A 17,250-nucleotide genomic window follows, 5' to 3' on the forward strand; every position below is an offset into this window, starting at 1 on the left:
AGCCAGGCATGGTGGCACATGCCTGTAGTCCCAGCTACTCAGGAGGCTGAGGCAGGAGGATCACATGAGCGCTGGAGTCTGAGGTTGCTGTGAGCTAGGCTGACGCCACAGAACTGTAGCCCAGGCAACAGAGCAAGACTCTGTCTCAAAAAAAAAAAAAACACTATGCAGCAGCTTTCAGACTGGGCCCCTGCAGACTCACGGTGCAGAAAAATGTAGTTAAAAAAGCAGGCTACAAATTATTTAATAGTATGAGCCCAATATTACAAAAGGGGGGAGGAATAATACTAGAAGGAAATAGATCAAAATAGAATTGTCATTTTAAATGTTTTTTGCATTTTCCACAATTATTTTTAATCAGAGAAAACAATTTTTAGAAATCAATTCCTCTTGTGTTCCTGATGGACTGGATCATCACACTCTTTCAAACCATATCTGAATAAAATGAAAAGCATGAATTAAAAATGACTCAGAAATCCCATCCACTTTCTAAAAAATTGCACAGCACATTAGAACCTGATTTTAGATTGTGATAGCTACTAAAAAACGAATCAGAATGACAGAAAGTTGTGTGTAATGTTTCCGGCACCTGAGGGGCCATCAGGGAGGTAATGACCAGTGATGATGGCCTCGGGCCTCCTGCCCACCCGGATGCCACTTGACTGCTAAGAGCATCTCGCAAAGGGCACAGGGTGCTGTTTTTCCTTATTTTCCTGCCAGATCGAAGCCTTTAGGAGATCATTCATTTTAACTTTACTATTTGGGATTTCTCAGCAAAGTTTTTCTGATTAACCCATTAACGTTAATTATAGAAACAAACAGCAGGCTCCATGTTTTAAAAAAAATGATAAATCTTTTGAAAGAATTCAAATGATACAGGAAGCACATAAAGAATGAAAAGGTTCTTCACGCCTCAGAGGGTAGGTAAAAAAAAAAAAGAAAACAAAAAAGAAAGAAAAGGTTCTTCCCAGCCCCCCTCCGTCTGCCCACTGGTTGGTGGCCCACTTCCCAGACCCTCAGTGAAGCACCTGCCAACACACACGTGCACACTGGAGTTTTGCTGAGTAATCAGAAGAGGATCAACTAAATGTTCCTACGCAAATTTTTTAACTTATGGACATCTATCTCATTATTTTTAATAATTGCAGTCTTCCTTAAGAATGGTTGTGTTAAAATTTATTAGTAGTCGTTTCCCTACTTGTGGACTTACATAAGGCAGTTTTAAGTTTTTTGCTATTTATCTACAGTGCTATGATGGATATCCTCGTACATATAAATCTTTGCACACTTATAAAAGTATTTTTTTAAGTTAGATTCCTGAAGGTGAAACTGTTAGGTGAAGAGTGTATAAATTTAAAATTTTGGAAGTTTTATACTTCTAAACAGCCACCTAAAAAGGCTGAACCAGTTTAAGCTAAAACAACATTTTCACTAATGCAGGGTTGAAGAAAAAGTTTCCTGTCCTCCAGGACAATCATCAGTATTTCAAAGCTACAAGTACAACTCCGCACCCTGCTGGTCAGGGTATAAACCGCTGTAAGGTTTCCACAAGGCAGGACCCAGCAATATTAGGAGCCTTACTCTGAGTTAGTAATTCCACATTTAGGAATCTCTTCACAGAAAATACAATTACCAACAAATTATTTAAAAAGTTATTATTCACAGTGTTACTTATAAAAATCACAAATTAGAAATAAGTAAACTATCCAAAAATACGAGGTAGGCTAAAAAGTTATAGTATATACAAGTAACATTATATGTCATTAAAACATTGTTTATGAAGAATTTCTCATGACTGGGTGAATGATTACACTATAATTTCCTTAACGCTTTTTAAAAAGGAGGGAGGACACAAACTTGCATGTAAAATATAGTATATTAACAACTTAATATACATATATGTAAATATATATACATATACATACACAAATATACACAAACACACAACTACTACAAATAAACTAAAAGGAATTAGGCCCAAATGTTAACTCTGCTTATCACTGAGTAGGACTGGGTTTTTTTTACTTCCTTAAATGTTTCTCTATTTTTATATTTCTGCGATGAGTATGAACTGTATTCTTTCATAACCAAAAGGGAACAATTTTTTAATACAATGAAGTAAGTAGCCCCCTGACAAAAAGCAAAAAATATTAAGAATGAGGTATACTGGACATTTTGAAATCAGCTTACACATAAAACCTAAAGTAAAATTTGAAATATTGCCCTCCTGAATAAACTTCTGTAAAATATCTTCTAAGAAACTGACCGAAAAGATCCGAAGGAAACATCCGCAATTGCCCATTCGTTTATTGTCACTCACCTGTCAGCAATACTGGACGGCTTGTCACCAATGGGCACCAACATTCCACCCCAGAGAGACGCTGAGAAAACCTGTTTAAAGACAAACAAACAGCTGTTTCCATCCAGTGCTCCTTTTGTCCCCACGAGCATCAGAAACTGGAAAATCAGCCATGCGCACAATGCCCGTGGCGCACAGAGCTGTTTTGGGTACCAGGACCCCAGGAGGACACCTGGCTTGTGCAGCTGAAGGTGTCATATGGACGCCCTCCCAACAGCAACTTCAAATTCCAGACACAGACACGCTGAGGGAGAGCGGGGCACGGCTCCCCTCTGACACGGGGCAGCTCCGTCCTCTGTGAAGAGGAGCAAAGCCCCACAGGACAAACCACAGCCTGGTGAACAAGGGAGCCCAGACTCTGGACAAGCGATTCTGCACCTGCCCAGGCCTCTTGGTGGTGGCCTCAAAACGTGGGAGGATTAAGGGCATACGGCATTTAGGCTAAAAGAAAGTACAGGACACAACATCCCTGCAATTACGCAATGCAGAGACACACACTTGCGGCCCCACCCTGGGGGGCAAAGCCCTCTCTCTCACCGGGCAGAGGGCAGTAGCTCTCTGGGCTCCATGGCCCAATCTTCACGCCACAAAACCTACTCGACAACATCCTCGACCACTGGAGGATCTCCTGGCCCCCTACACGCCAGGCTCTCGCTGCCCTGCTGTGGCTAAGCGGGCCTCCAGGCTCCCTCTGCCTTGCAAATCCCTGCGTCCTTCAAAGCTGCTCAGATGATTCTTTCTTAGAGGCTTCAGTAGGAAGGACTGCAGATAAAAACCGGAAAAGCGAGTGGGAGAGCAGGCCAAACTGAACACTCTGTTCTCATGGATTCAACTCCACCCGGGCTCTGAGAGCACCCTGAGTGGGACCCACAGGGCTCACCTGCTCCATGTGTGCCACAGTGAGATGGGGAACAGGAGAGAGTGGTGGTCTTGATGCTCCGGAGGAACCTGCCCCCCCCCAACCCCAACCCCAAAAGCCAAAAGCCCCCCAAAAAACAAGCCAAAAGGGAGGCGGCGTGGACCTGCCACAGAAACCACCAGAACAGTCCATCATCTGCCTCCCATGCTGCTGACCCCAGTGACCAGAGCCTGCAACACCAGGTGGCCGCCCTAGCTGTCCTCCCTGCTCCCGACTTCCCGATCCTCCCGCGCCCCAGAACCACAGACCACCAGCAACTCCTGCCCAGCCTGCTCCCTCCCTCACCCAGCTGAAGTCCCATCGCCATCATTACAACTCTGCTTCTGGGCCCTCACCCGGCAACCCCACCCTGGTTAGCTCTAGGTCCTTGCTTGTACCCAGAGACACCGCCATGGTGACAGGCAGGGGCTTGCTCCGAACCTGTGCCTGAACTCCCCGGCCCCAGAGCTGCCCACCCAGCCCCGTTCCCACCTGTTCAGCCCACTCGCCCATTAGTGCAGATGGTGACCCACACTGGTCCTGCCTCCTCACCCCCAGAACCCCCCTCTGCTGAGGGCCTGGCTCCCGCCTTCCCCAGCGTGCAGAGGTGGCAGTGAGGCCAGTCCATCCCCGTCTACCTCCAGATGCAGCCCTGCAGCTGCATGCCCCAGAGGTTCTGCCCACTCGCCTTCTCCTCCGCTCCTCAGAAGCTATTTCCTCATTTCTGTCTTCGACCCTCTCCTCCCATTCTCTCTCTTTCTAAAGATAAGCTTTTCATTTTGGAATAGCTGTAGATTCACAGAAGTTTCGAGGTTGGCACAGAGGTTCCCAGTGCCCTAACCCGGCGGCCCCTGGTGCCCACACCTTCCGGCACCGCAGCTCAATGGGGGCCGGGCCCGCCTGCGACTGCTGAGCTCCAGACCCCGTCAGGACACCACAGTTCTCCACTTAGGTCTTCCCTCCTCCGGAGTCAATCAGGACCCCACGCAGCATTCAGCCATTCTCTCTTGCACCCCAATCCGCACACTGGGGTTACCTACGTAACAGTTGTCAGAATCAAACTGGAGCCAATTGTGTTAAAAACCTGACAGACAGAGCCAGGAAAGGCCACGGAGGGAGGGTTCTCAGGCATGAACGCCTGATACCAACTATCACAAAAGCCTGCAAAACCCACGACCCTGCGCAAGGGCCACTGCAAACTCACACAAAAGGACACTTCCGTGAGGCCATGTGCCCACCAACCGCCTGTCCAACCTTCACCGGCGCTACCCTTGTTATTTTTTTATTTTTTGAGACAGGGTCTTGCTCTGTGGCCCACGCTAGACTGCAGTGGTGTCATCACAGCTCACAGCAGCCTCAAACTCCAGGGCTGAAGCAATCCTCCTGCCTCAGCCTCCCTGAAAGGCAACCTTACTAATAAGCTACCTAACAGAGGAAAATAAACTATCAAACAGAAGGTAAGGGAAACAACCCACAACATAAATTTGCCCCTTTGAGGAGAAAACTCACAGAACAACTGCCCCCCTTTGTTTTGTTTGATTAAACACCTGTGGCCTGACTCGTCATCTCCAAGAGTTTGTTTCACAGCCTTGAAGAGCCCTGAGCAGACAACAGGGGTGCAAGCTCCCCGCTCCAGCTCTCTGCCTCAGTTCCTGCCAAAACCAGATTCCAAGGACTTTACAGTTGGCCTCACAAAGAAAAAAAATGAAAAAGCACATACAACACTTTCTCTTATCGGTCTGCAACAAAGAGGAAAAAAACCATTTTCACCCCTTAAAAACTCCAAACAGCTTTTCCTCAGCTGCCCGGCACTTCTGCTCCTTCATTTGTGTGCTGTGCCACCCCATCCTTTTCCCCTCTCTCTCTCTCTCTCTCTCTCTCTCTCTCAGAAAAGTAAACAAACTCTCAATTACTTTTTATCCTCATCTGTCTGTGAGAGGTCTCTCTGCACCTGCGCCGTGAGCTCCTCGTGAGTGCGCACCCTCACCAGCCCAGAAGCTGGGACGACGGGCGCGCACCACCACGCCCAGCTAATTTTTTCTGTTTCTTGTGGAGACGGGGTCTTGCCATGTTGCTCAGGCTGGTCTTGAACTCCTGACCTCAAGCGATCCTCCCGCCAGCCTCCCAAAGTGCTAGGATTACAGGCGGGAGCCACCACACCTGCCCCTTCTTATTGATTCTTGTAGCCAAGGAAAATTACCTCAAAATCATTCTGTAATCCTCATTTTTCCTTTAAAACTCTGTCTTCCTTTGCCGCCCTGCATGCACACGTGTTCACCATGGTGCCCGTCTTCCCAGTGCAATGCCTATTCTGGAGTGAACATCGTTTCTCAGATGTTACATCCCATCGTCCGTCACCTGGGCTGGCACTGAGCACTACAGACAGCTGGTCAGCCTCTCCTACCCTCTGCTCAGCCTCCGCTCTCCCCCTCCCCACCTCACCGACTGCTCCCACTCCATCCCCTTGCTGTTGAGCCCTCATTTGTGGACTCCCACTGCCCCAGAGCTCAGCCCTGAGACCGCGCCTCCCCTGCTGGTGCTTGGGAGGCCCCGGCCCAAGGCCACCTTCGGTGAGACTGTGCCCATCTGGAATCTGGCCTGGCTGTCCGTCAACACCAGACTCACACTTAACTGCCCATTCCACACTTCCCAATAACGCGTCCAAACCCAGCGCTCTACCCCCCCCCGTCGCCCCCAACCCCCGCTCCTTCTCAGGGCCCCCCGTCTCGGAGAATGGTGACTCCACTTTCCAGAGGCTCTGGCTCCGACTTCTCGGCCTTCTCAGTTCGCTCTCTCCGCTGCCAGCCCACAGCACCAGGCTCTTCCCACCTCCCTGCTCACACCCTGCCCTATAAGCTCCTCTCCCCGCAGCAGCTGGCATCACCCCGTTAGGCCTCTTCTCAGAAGGCTCCAGAACCCTTGGGCACAAGAACCCTTGCCCCAGCCTTCCTGTAGGTCCTCCCTGTCTGGCCCTACCCCTGTCCTCTCCACTGCTGCCCCGCACCCTGCTCTTTCTCAGGGCCAGTGCTCCTGCCCCAGGACCCCATGCCTGGCTCCCTCACTCTGTCTCTGGCTCTGCTCTGCCTTGTCAGCGCCTTCCCTGACCATCCTAAATAAAACAGCACCCTCTACTGGTCCCTGTCCACCCCTATGTTCTGCTGTACTTTTCTTGTTACCACCACCATCTCCTAAGTTACACATAAGTACAGCAGCTTGTAGGTCTCCCTTCTCTTGCACGTAAGTCCTTTGAGAGCAGGAAGTGTGTTTTATTCACTGATGTATTCTTAATGCCCAGACAGTGCCTGGAGGCCAGCACACAAGTGCTGGATGGGTGCATGGGGGACGGATGGATGGCTGGTGGGCAGACAGGTGGATGGATGGAAGGGTGGTGGCTGGGTGGGTAGCTGGGTGATGAACAGGTACTACCATGAGATAAGCACAAGAGATGCAAGCACAGAGGAGGAGCCCCCAGCCCTGCGTGGGAGGTTAGAGAAGGCTGCCAGGAGACGGGCCTGTGCTGAAGTCTTAGAGGCCAGGAGCAGGAGGCCAAGTGACAGCTGGGAAAAGGGAGCTACAGCCAGCGAAGACAGTCCTTTTGGGAAACGTTAAGTATTTTCACAGAGCCAAAGCTTGAGGACAAGGGGACTGAAATGAAGGGTCGAAGGGCCACACGCACCCAAAAACCAGGAAGGCAATAAGGTCCAGGTTGCATTTCAGAAACCAAAGTCTGCAGTGGAGAAGGGGTAGGGTGATGGAGTGTGGGGAGGCGAGGAGCGGAGCCAACTGAGACGTGACCTCAGTGCTGCCAGGAAGGGCAGTGGGCAGCGCTGGCAGAGAGGAGACACGGCCCAGTACACAGCGGGTGGCTTTGAGGGGAGGACTTGGGCAGCTGACGGTGGGGGGAAGCTCAAGGGCAGCTGGGCAATGCCGTCCCAGCCAGTGGCATTGGGAGCCCAGACACAAGCGCGGATTTCAGGAGGGAGGTTGCTGAGTTCTGTTTTAGGCACGTCGATTTGAGGTGTCTGTACACAGAGTCAAAACACTGGGGAGCACTTGAGTCTGGGCTCGGGAAAGAGAGCCAGGTGGGCCTCAGGAGTCACAGCACAGACGGCAGCTGCAGCCACAGGGCTGGGGCTCCTCTGTGGGAACGGCAGAGTGGGGAGACCACCAAGAATCAGGCGCAAGCCATGCCCACGAGGCAGAAAGGGCCCCGCGACAGAGAAAGCGAAGAGTGCAAGGAGAACGCAGCGATGATGGAGTCAAGGAAACCAAGAAAGAGAAAATGAGGAAAACGAGCAAGAAGACAACAGCGTCGAGTGCCGTGGAAGGGACCGGAATGAGCTCACTGCACCGGGCAACAGAGAGCTGCTGAATGGCAGGGGCGGGGGAAGGCAGGGGCCAGGTTCAAAGCGCAATGAACCAAGGATTGAACGGGAGCAACAATACATTATTTTTCAATAAGCTGCCTAGAAACAGCTGCATGTCCGTTTCCATAACACTCACTCCCGGCTCCCACGTTTTAGGGCAGATGAGGGCCCAGGCAGTGGGAGGGCGCGGGCGGGAGAGCTGGGGAGACTTGAGAAATGCGCCGGGTGTTCTTCTAGCCTGCGGCTCCCCCGGCTAGATCAGAAGCTGATCACTCACTCCTCATTCCTGACTGAAGCAGGAGAAACTAGCCGTTGATCTGGACTAAATATCAAAAAAAAAATTTCTGAAAGCACCCAGAGCCCTGCGGCTCCAGCAAAATGAGGTGAAGTAACGTGCGAGGGAAGGGAGACACTCCTCTTCCTTGAGCCGCGCCTCCTCGGGGCCCTGAGACGGTAACCGGGAGGGCTCTCCCGTGTTCGCACCGATGAACAGATTACTTGTTACAGAAACAATTATCATTCCTCCCCAGAGCGTCTTCAATTCCGGCTGAATTTAAAGGATTGAGAACTGCAGTTTAAAGCATTACTACTCGGTTTCCACTTAAGTGCTTTAGATACTCAGGAACACAGATTTTTGGATAAGATTCCAAAACCCAAGGGATGACGGTGCAGGTGACATGCTTTGGCTTAGATACTCACTGAATCGAATATGAATTGTTTATTCAACTGAAGTTCAAAATCTTCTTTGAGGAAGCTCACATCCCCTCCGGTGTAGCCCGCCAGCTCCTGTGGGAAGAGAGTCTCAGGTTGGAGGGAGCAAACAGACTTATTACACGGGTTACTAAATAATGGTTTGTTTTTTTTTTGCTGTTATTTAGTTTTTAAAAGACAACAGAACACGCTGTCTCCTGGAAGCCATATCTAGTTGCTGCACATGGTAACAGGGACTGACAGAGGCAGAGACCTGACCATGCAGAGAAAGTCATTCCTGTCACACGAGGGAAAATGCCAGTGACCCGAGTTCCATCACAGAGCTCACAACGGGTGATACGGTTCGTTAGCTTAATCAGGGTTTGGGGAAAAAAATTAGCTAGCCTCTCACAATTTGGGACATTTTGTATAAAAATTTGATTTCTAATTGTTCCTCTGAAACAGAAGATCAGGCATCCCGGGCTTCTGCCCTGCACGACGAAAACTGAACCGCTGGCCACAGCGAGGGCAGCGCTCAGGGGAGGGACGTCGAAGTTCGTCACAGCCCCGCCACCCCCAAACGTCTCCTGCCGGGGGTCAGCCCTTCCCTGTTGTCAATCTTACAACAGAAAACTGGGTCTCTGCACTCCTGCCTCCAACCAAACAGGGAAAGCAAAAGACCACTAAAAGCACAGAGGAGCACAGAGCACGGTTCTCTAAGGCAGTGAAGACCTCCTCCAGGCCTGCCCGGCTACTAGCACCTGACTTGCCCCTGCAGGTGTCAAGGGACAATCTCTGCCTTCAGGAGCTCTCTCAGGGGTAAGCAAGGAAACCACTCACCCCAAACCACAACTCTCCTCCTGGCCTATCAGTGCCACCATCAAAGACGCCACAAGCTATCCCCACCCTGGGTTCTGTGACAGCACAAGCCTGAACCGCAGGGAGCAGGGGCAATTCCAGAGCTGGGAGCCCAGACAGAGGAGCTGACGGTCCTTGCCAGCAATTCCAGATGATTCCCACAGTTAAAGGACAAAGTTTAACATCACAAACGTGAACACTCTGCATGACCCCCCACCTCCGTCTACTGTGCAAAGCTTGCCTGCCCTGCCATGCAGAGGTTAACAGGGGAAGAACGCTACCTGGTTAACTTTCAGCAAAGCACCTCTTCTTGGCAAGATGGAAGAATTCCGAGAATCGATGACCATGGCATGCTGAAAGGAACGTGAATGGAGGGGTTTTCACTTCAAGCACTTCTATAAATCACAAGGGACACGCGCGGAGCTGACTGTACACCAGGCCTGCGCTGGGCACTTAACAACTGTCGAATCATTTCACCTTCACAAAAGCCCTCGGAGGAAGGTAGTGTGGTTACCCCTGGCATACACGTGCGGGCGCTGAGGTCCCCAGAGCCAGACTGAGCACCACTGGAATAAACGACTCCCCACTTAGTGCCAGGGAGTTTACGACCCGTCCCTGGGTTCGTTCTCTCAAGGGGCTCGACGTCCTGGCCTAAGTCGGCTCAGCCAGTTTTCTAATTATCTTTCAAAGCTAAAATCCCACAGTCAGCTCCTAAACACACCTTTTCCCACCACCACGATGTGACATGTGGCAGTACGCTACCAAAGCGCACAGAGAGCCAGGAGCCACCGTTGCAGCCACCCAATCCCCAGGACACTTCTCAGTCAGCCCCGCTGTTGGCAAAGACTGTTTTCCCAACAAGTAGCAGGGTTCCACCCGCAAAATTATTTACGCACATAGGAAAGTGCTTACCGAAAGAGATGATTTGAGCGAATGCCCGCTTTCTTTGCGAACAGCAAATGACGCTGTCCTGGAGAGGCAGCCCAGCTCTCGCCACACGCCTTCCCACTTGACGGTGTGGCTGGTCTTCCATATGGGAAACTGCGAATGCACACGAGGAAATGAGACATCTTTCTGTACTGCACACACTTGGGGAAACTGTTGCAAACCATTTTTTGGAATGAGGAATCATGAAATAATTAACAAAATACCTAAAATGAAAATTTTTACTTATTTATTTATTTTTAGTTATTTCCACCTCCAATGCTGATGGAAAAAAATTTTATAAATGCTGGGAGGGAGGGAGAAGGGAAGGGGGGAATGGGGGAGGAAGGACAAAGGGACAAAGGGAGAAAGCTGCGAACTGAACGAAAGGAAAGAACGCTCCCAGAGCAGGACTGTGCTCCAGGAGAGGGCACAGGGCCACTGCTCTGAAAGCTGCAGGCAACTCCATAGCCAACGGGGCGTCTCTTTCACCTCCCTTTGTGCGGGATAAAGACACCTAGGACGGCCTGGCACACACCCTGCAGGCCCACCAATCCCTGTCTGAAGCCAGGCCCGGTGAGCCACATGACTCACATCAGCCCAGAGACAAGAACCAGGACACAAAGTTATGCAAGAGTTAAGAGCTGAGTATCCTTCCTGCGGCCAGAGGCCTGTGAACTCCAGGGTCCAGGCAAGTGGGACCTGCCTCTCAGCCTGACACACTGTCCTGTCTTAGCAAAGACAGCTCGTCTTAGAGTCCACCTCAGAGAAACGCCCACATTCTTTCTGAAAGGTGAGCCATGCTGTGGTGGGAAGTGTGACGGTGATTTGCTCTCACAGGGAAGCCAGGTCACGCCACGCTCCCCAGAGGGCGTCCCACACCGGGCACTCCCCATAGCCCTCCGGCCTGCGAGAGAGCTCCAGGCCATCATGAGTAGGTGGGACACAGTCACAGGCCCAGAATACCCCACCTGGCTTCAGGGTGAGAACCTCGGGGTACAGAGCACCTACAAGGCACCCTGCCATGTGCTGGAGAACCAGGAGATGGTACAGCAGGGGCAGCCTTGCTCACCTGCCATTTCTGCACCTAGGGCCGTCTGGCATTCAGGTACTTTCTCAAGTGCCAGGAGGCAGCTGACAGGTGGGGCAGAGGGTCTGTGTGCTCCTTGCCTCCCACTTGCCGTCTCTGGGAGTCAATAGGAAAAACACTTTGTTTCTACCCGAGCCCACAAAGGGAATGACAGAAATGCTACTTACACTGTACTCGGCTGATATCCCTCTGTCCGTCTCCCGCAGTGAGCTCCAAGGGAACTGCCCAGTAACTTTATACAAGTTTACGGAGAAACTGGGAGATAAGGGATAGAGCTTTAAAAGCTGAAACAGTGATTAGAACTTGTACACAGTTAAATCAACAGATTTAAAACATTTATGGGGTTCAGCTGCAAGAAGTGGCAGCTGATTCTGTTAGTTTTTCACAAACAAGACATCTATTCTAACTTTTAAATCAGGCCAGTGTATTCAATGATCTCTTTGGCTTCCTACTTTCTTTCGAAGTTTCCAGGCTGTGGTTTGAAGAAGGACAGGCCATATGAAGTTTCTTTGGTTCCATAGGAAAACTGAAAAGTCACCTTTTCTGCACGACCTAGGAGATTGGGGAGTTTGAGGCCAAGTACCTAGGAGGGAAAAAAAACAGCAGTGGTCTAAATAAAAGGAATAACAACTTTGGATAAAGATTGTGCTAGCTCAGAGACTTTCATAAAAACAGAACAAAAATGAAGACTACAGATCCGACCTTTCATTTGTAATTGTTCTACTCTTTAAAACACGCCTGTGCCAAGAGCACACATCCCACACACACCTGATTAACGTGACAGACAAGCTAAACTTGCCACCTGTGAAGCTCAAGGACATGAATTCCACACATTTGGAGTTTACAGGAATTTCAACAAGACACTATTAATATGAACATTCCCCAAATCGTTACTAATTACTGATGTTAATATTGTTACTAAACAATTCAAAACGCATTATAATCCATTTTAGGGAGATTAAAGAGAAACCACAAGTAACAGATTAAGGTACATGAAATGACAAAGTTTTGAAAACTATCATCAGCTTTTAGAATTGCAGTCATAGTTTAAGAGCTCATAATTCAAAGTTCCAATATAAAAAAGAAAAAACCTATACCATACCATGCTGCCTTCATTGTTCCCAACCATGGTGTTATAACTGCCTGTTAATCTCCTTAATTCAGTTACTTCGAAGGTAACATCTAACCCATTTGGAAGTGCATCATCACCTAAGTAAATAAAAAATGTTAAAAAATAAGACAGCTATAATATCATTTTATTTTCGGTCCCATTGTTAATAAAGACAAAAAGCAATCTTATGGGTAAAAGGTTCATTTTATTTTATAATCTCCTTTGGAAAATATACCATCTATTTTAAAGTTCAAGAACACTCCCACACAAAATCAAAATATCGTACACCTCTACACCAAAAATTCTGTCTCTAGTTTCTGCGGTAGAATATATCAAAACACAGCCAACTTTTGCCACAAGGAGATGATGACAAGCAGCAGTATTTGCTTCAGCGAACAGTATTTGCTAAAGGAATCTGTTCTCCTGCTAGGAGACTAAGTTGAGAGACTTGCCCAGTATCACACAGCAAATGAGAAAATGAGCAAAAACTAAAACAGAAATCTGACTCCCTCCTCTTGTTAGAGCACACATGGAGATGGGGTCTGCCAAAGGCACAGCCGCTGGGCTGGCCGTGGTGAGGGAGGCCCAGTGCCCACCTTCAGGGTCCTTCTCAGAGCCCCGGTGTAGGCCAGGGGTCTGGAGGACAACATTTCAAAGTTTACCAATCCTGCCTCAGCCAGACGTAAAGCTCCGGTCCCTTCCCTGAGACTGCTAAAGAGAAGGCTCATCTGTTTGGTTAAACCTTCAGGCACCATCCGTATCTGGCGACACAACAGCTTTTCTGTGTCCTGCAGGATAGATGGACAGAGAATCATAAAGATACCACAACACAGTAAGTACCTTGGCACGTATCAATCAAAACATCCACTTGTCTAAAGATGCCCAGACGAAGCAATTTTTCACGGGCTTCATGAGATTTCCGCATTACCTGTAAGAGGGGAAAAAAGAGAGTGTGTTCTTCTAAGATAGGGAAAGACAAATCGTCGCTATGTGTCCAGGCTAACAGTTAACATCTGGCACTAAGTGGCTGATCACAGAGATGAGATCGCTACCAAGACCAGCTGCATGAAAGAAGGGACGCGTACTCCAGGGCCGACAAAAAAACCCGGCTCAACAGTGCACATTTGTATGAACAGAAAAGTAAGATACACACACTCACGCCACATAGCCTAGCGTGTTTTTCTGGAAGGGGCCACCATTAGCTGTAAACAGTGGTTACATCTAGTGGCAGGGAGAAGAGAAAGAGACTGTGTGTGTGTGTGTGTGTGTGTGTGTGTGTGTGTGTGTGCATGTGTGTGCACACACGTCCCTTTTTGTGCTGTTTCAATTTTCCAACCATTTCTAACCACTGTTCAGCAAATTTTCTCTCCCTCTTCAACATCAATGGCAGTCCTTTCTGATGTCAGGAGTCCATTCTTGTGGGAAGGACAAGTAGAAGAAAGGTAAGGCAGGCAAGGTACTCAGGAAGCAGAGGAGGAAAGGACTTCGTGTGATAAGAAAAGTTTAGATACCGTCCTGCAGGTAAAAGGGAGTTACTGTAGAATTTTCAGCAGAACAGAGACAGGATCAAATTTCCTCATGAGAAAGAACTGATCACAGGGACGAACAGTTCTGCTCAGAAGGGGGGTCGGCAGATCAGGGGAACGTGAGGGGCTCTGGCAGCAGCCCCGGGAGCTGAGACATTTCAGGGGAGGACAGATCCCGGAGATGTTTCACAGGCAGGAGCCAGAGGACACTGCCACCAATTAGATGGAACACATGAGAAGGAGCGGAGGCTGTGAAAACTTGCAGCTCTGGGCTTAGCACCCAGCTAGAGGTTGGTGCCCTCAGAGAAGCCAGGGACAGAGATGGAAGGACGGGCAGGGCAGGAGGGTGCAGCTGGAGACGTTGTGGCAATTCCACGAGGAAATGTTTACTAGGCAGTTGCATATTCAGGGCTAACGCTCGACAGAGAGGAACTGGCTTCGAACAGCTTGGGGAGCCTTCAACTCTGTAGCTAAAACAAGGAATGTGGATGAGATTGCCCAGGGAGTGGGAGACCAGCCAGGAGACTGACCCTCGGGGAAAAGCGGCACTTAGGATGGTCACAGGGAAAACCAGCTGACAATAGAGCCTTAAAATGACTGTGATGAGAGATGGAAAGACACCCAGGAGAGCGGTCACCAAAATTCAGGGAAGAGAAAACATCCAGGAAGAGGAAAGATAGAAACACATTCAAAAGGCAAATAACAAAGCAGGAAAAATATATTCAACACAAACAACAAAGTGATCATTTCTTTGCAAAGAACTCTTGTAAATTAACAAAAGCCTAACAGGTCAATGGAAAACGGAGGACACCAAAAAGTAATTCACAAAAGAGATATGAATGACCAGTAAACAGAAAAAAAATGCTTCATCTCATTCATAATTAAATAAATGCAAATTAAAACAATGACATAGTATTTTTCACCTAACAGGATGGCAAGACTTTCAAAAGTGAGGTAATACCCAATCCTGGGAAACACACCCTCTCACACACTGCTGTGAGGGTGTGGACCAGTGCAATCTCTTTGGAGAGCAATATGGCAGTATCGGTGAGAGTTATAAAGCATGTACTCCTTGACCCAGTAAGCCCACTTCTAGGAATTTATCCTATGGGGCCAGGTGCCGTGGTGTAGTCCCAACTGCATGGGAGACTGAGGCGGGGTATGGTTTGAGGCCAGGAGTTTGAAGCTGTAGCACACCATGATCGTGCCTGTGAATAGCCACTGCACTCCAATCTGGGCAACATAGCGAGATATCCTCTCTATATTTTTTAAAAAAGGAATTTACCCTACCATGATACTGTCATATGTACACAAAGATACACTTAAGGTGTTCAATGCAGCATTGTTTCTAAGAGTGAAACAGTCATTAATTTATTAGGTTATTAAATATGAAATATATAATTTCGAATCAAAAGTGTAGCTTATTATATCTCAAACAAGAAGCAGTACTGTTAGTGAAAGTATGCACCCAAACTATCAACACAATTTTGCCATCTTTTTCCTTTTTTTCTTTTTTGTTGAGAAGGAAAGAGGAGCTTATTAATTTGCCGACAAATGAAGTTGGCAGACTCCCATCTCAAAGTACCAACGTCCTGCTTCTGAGCAGAAGTACAGAGCTACCAAAGCCTCTGATTCATCCCATCTTTGGCTAAGATGATCTCCTGATCTCCCCGCCGGACAAGTCCCTTGAGACATCTCTTGTGGCACAAAGAACAAAGGACACTCCCCTGCCCCTCCTGACCACTGGCCTGAGGCTGGGATACAAGTTTTAGTTCTCAAAAAGGGTGAGGGGATTTTGAAGAGACAGAAAACATTTTTACCCTTTTGTAGGCCATTTCTCTGTCACATATTCCCCACCATTCATTTTACCTTTCCATACCTATGGGAGGAGGGCAGTAGTCATCAAGCTGCTTCCTGCTAAGTGGGGCAATGTTTTAGGTGGAAGGTACAGATTGTCAGGTGAAAATGGCACCAGCAATAACTACAACCATGAGGACTGACAAGGTGAAATCGACTGTCTTGCACACAATGTCTGATACAGGGCTGGGTTAGCAAAGAACAGCTGTGCCACCTTAACAGTAGCTTGTTTACGCCAGCAGCAAAGCAGCCGGGAGAGCAAGTGGTGATGAAATCGCAAAAGGTGTTTATTGAGAATTGAATATTTTTCCTTGCAAGAAGTGGCTCAAAGCCTGGAAGAAGTGATAGCCAGTTGGTGCAAAGTCTGGTGAATACGGTGAACGACAGAGAGTTTTCAAGCCCAGCCTCTGTAGTTCGAGCAGCATTGTTTGTGCAACATGTGGTCGAGCACTGTCTTGCAAGAAGATTGGCCTGTCTCTATTCACCAATCTCAGCTGCTTAATTGCAAACATCCTCATCATTTCTTCCAACTGGTAACAGGAGACTTCGGCTATAATGGATTGACCAGGTTTCATGAAGTTATAGTGAATAATACCCGCAATGGACCACCAAACAGACACCATTAGCTTTTTTTGAAGAATATTCAGCTTTGGACTGTGCCTCAGCACTTCATCTTTATCTAACCATTGAGCCAAATGCTTGCAATTCTCAAAATAATCCATTTTTCATCACACATAACCATACAGTGTGGAAATGGTTCCTCTGTATATCATGACAGCAAAGAAAGGCAAGCTTTGAGACAATTTGTCTTCTGACGATCATTTAATTCATGCGGTACCCATCTATCCAGCTTCTTTACCTTGCTGATTTGTTTCAAATAGTCCAGTATTTTTGTAATAGTAACATCAAATCCTGCTGCTTATTCACACATAGGTTGAGATGGATTCGCTTCCACAACAGCTTTCGGCTCATCATTATCTACCTTGGTCTCAGCTCACCCGTGTGGCTCACTTTCAAGATTAAAATCAAGAACAGAACTTCTCGAACCACTGACATACTGCGCATCCATTAGCAACATCCTTCCCAAACACTTCGTTGATATTTTGATTTGTCTGTGTTGCATTGGTTCCACAATGGAAGGCATATTCAAAAATAACATAAATTTTTCACTTATCCATGGTTTCACAAAAACTGCTCTAAAAAAATGTGAAAGATAATCACAAGCCAAAACATGTATTTGAAAGACTGAGGATGTATCTTCACAATAAAAATAAAACAAGAAGCGCCAAAGTGAAATGTCAGAGATATCAACTGTCAAATTTAGCACTTAAGGAAATCAGACATTTCATACTTAATAACCTAGTAAATGCCCATCAATAGAAACTGTTTACAGTAACTGAGGGGACGTCCATACAATGAGGTACATGAAGCCAGCAGAACGGTATGTGCTGATGCGAAAAGATCCCCATAACTTACGATGTCAAAAAAGAGGCCGGGTGCGGTGGCTCACGCCTGCAATCCTAGCTCTCTGGGAGGCCGAGGCGGGCGGATTGTTTGAGCTCAGGAGTTC

The 17,250-nt window shown here is 48.1% G+C and overlaps 1 protein-coding gene across 2 annotated transcripts in view; it reads right to left on the reverse strand.

Moving 5' to 3' along the window:
* Positions 1 to 17,250, reverse strand: part of SAMM50 (SAMM50 sorting and assembly machinery component) — a 37,337-nt gene that overhangs the window by 13,402 nt on the left and 6,685 nt on the right. For both annotated transcript variants that reach the window (XM_012664238.1, XM_012664239.1), the window contains exons 4-11: positions 13,138 to 13,225; positions 12,289 to 12,395; positions 11,639 to 11,769; positions 11,354 to 11,441; positions 10,085 to 10,213; positions 9,454 to 9,525; positions 8,324 to 8,410; positions 2,321 to 2,391 (exon numbers count right to left, since the gene is read on the reverse strand). In XM_012664238.1, the coding sequence (XP_012519692.1) occupies positions 2,321 to 2,391; positions 8,324 to 8,410; positions 9,454 to 9,525; positions 10,085 to 10,213; positions 11,354 to 11,441; positions 11,639 to 11,769; positions 12,289 to 12,395; positions 13,138 to 13,225 (773 nt within the window). The remainder of the gene's footprint in view (positions 1 to 2,320; positions 2,392 to 8,323; positions 8,411 to 9,453; positions 9,526 to 10,084; positions 10,214 to 11,353; positions 11,442 to 11,638; positions 11,770 to 12,288; positions 12,396 to 13,137; positions 13,226 to 17,250) is intronic.

The sequence above is a fragment of the Propithecus coquereli genome, unplaced genomic scaffold (genome assembly GCF_000956105.1).
Source record: "Propithecus coquereli isolate 6110/MARCELLA unplaced genomic scaffold, Pcoq_1.0 Scaffold876, whole genome shotgun sequence".
Lineage (NCBI taxonomy): Eukaryota > Metazoa > Chordata > Mammalia > Primates > Indriidae > Propithecus > Propithecus coquereli.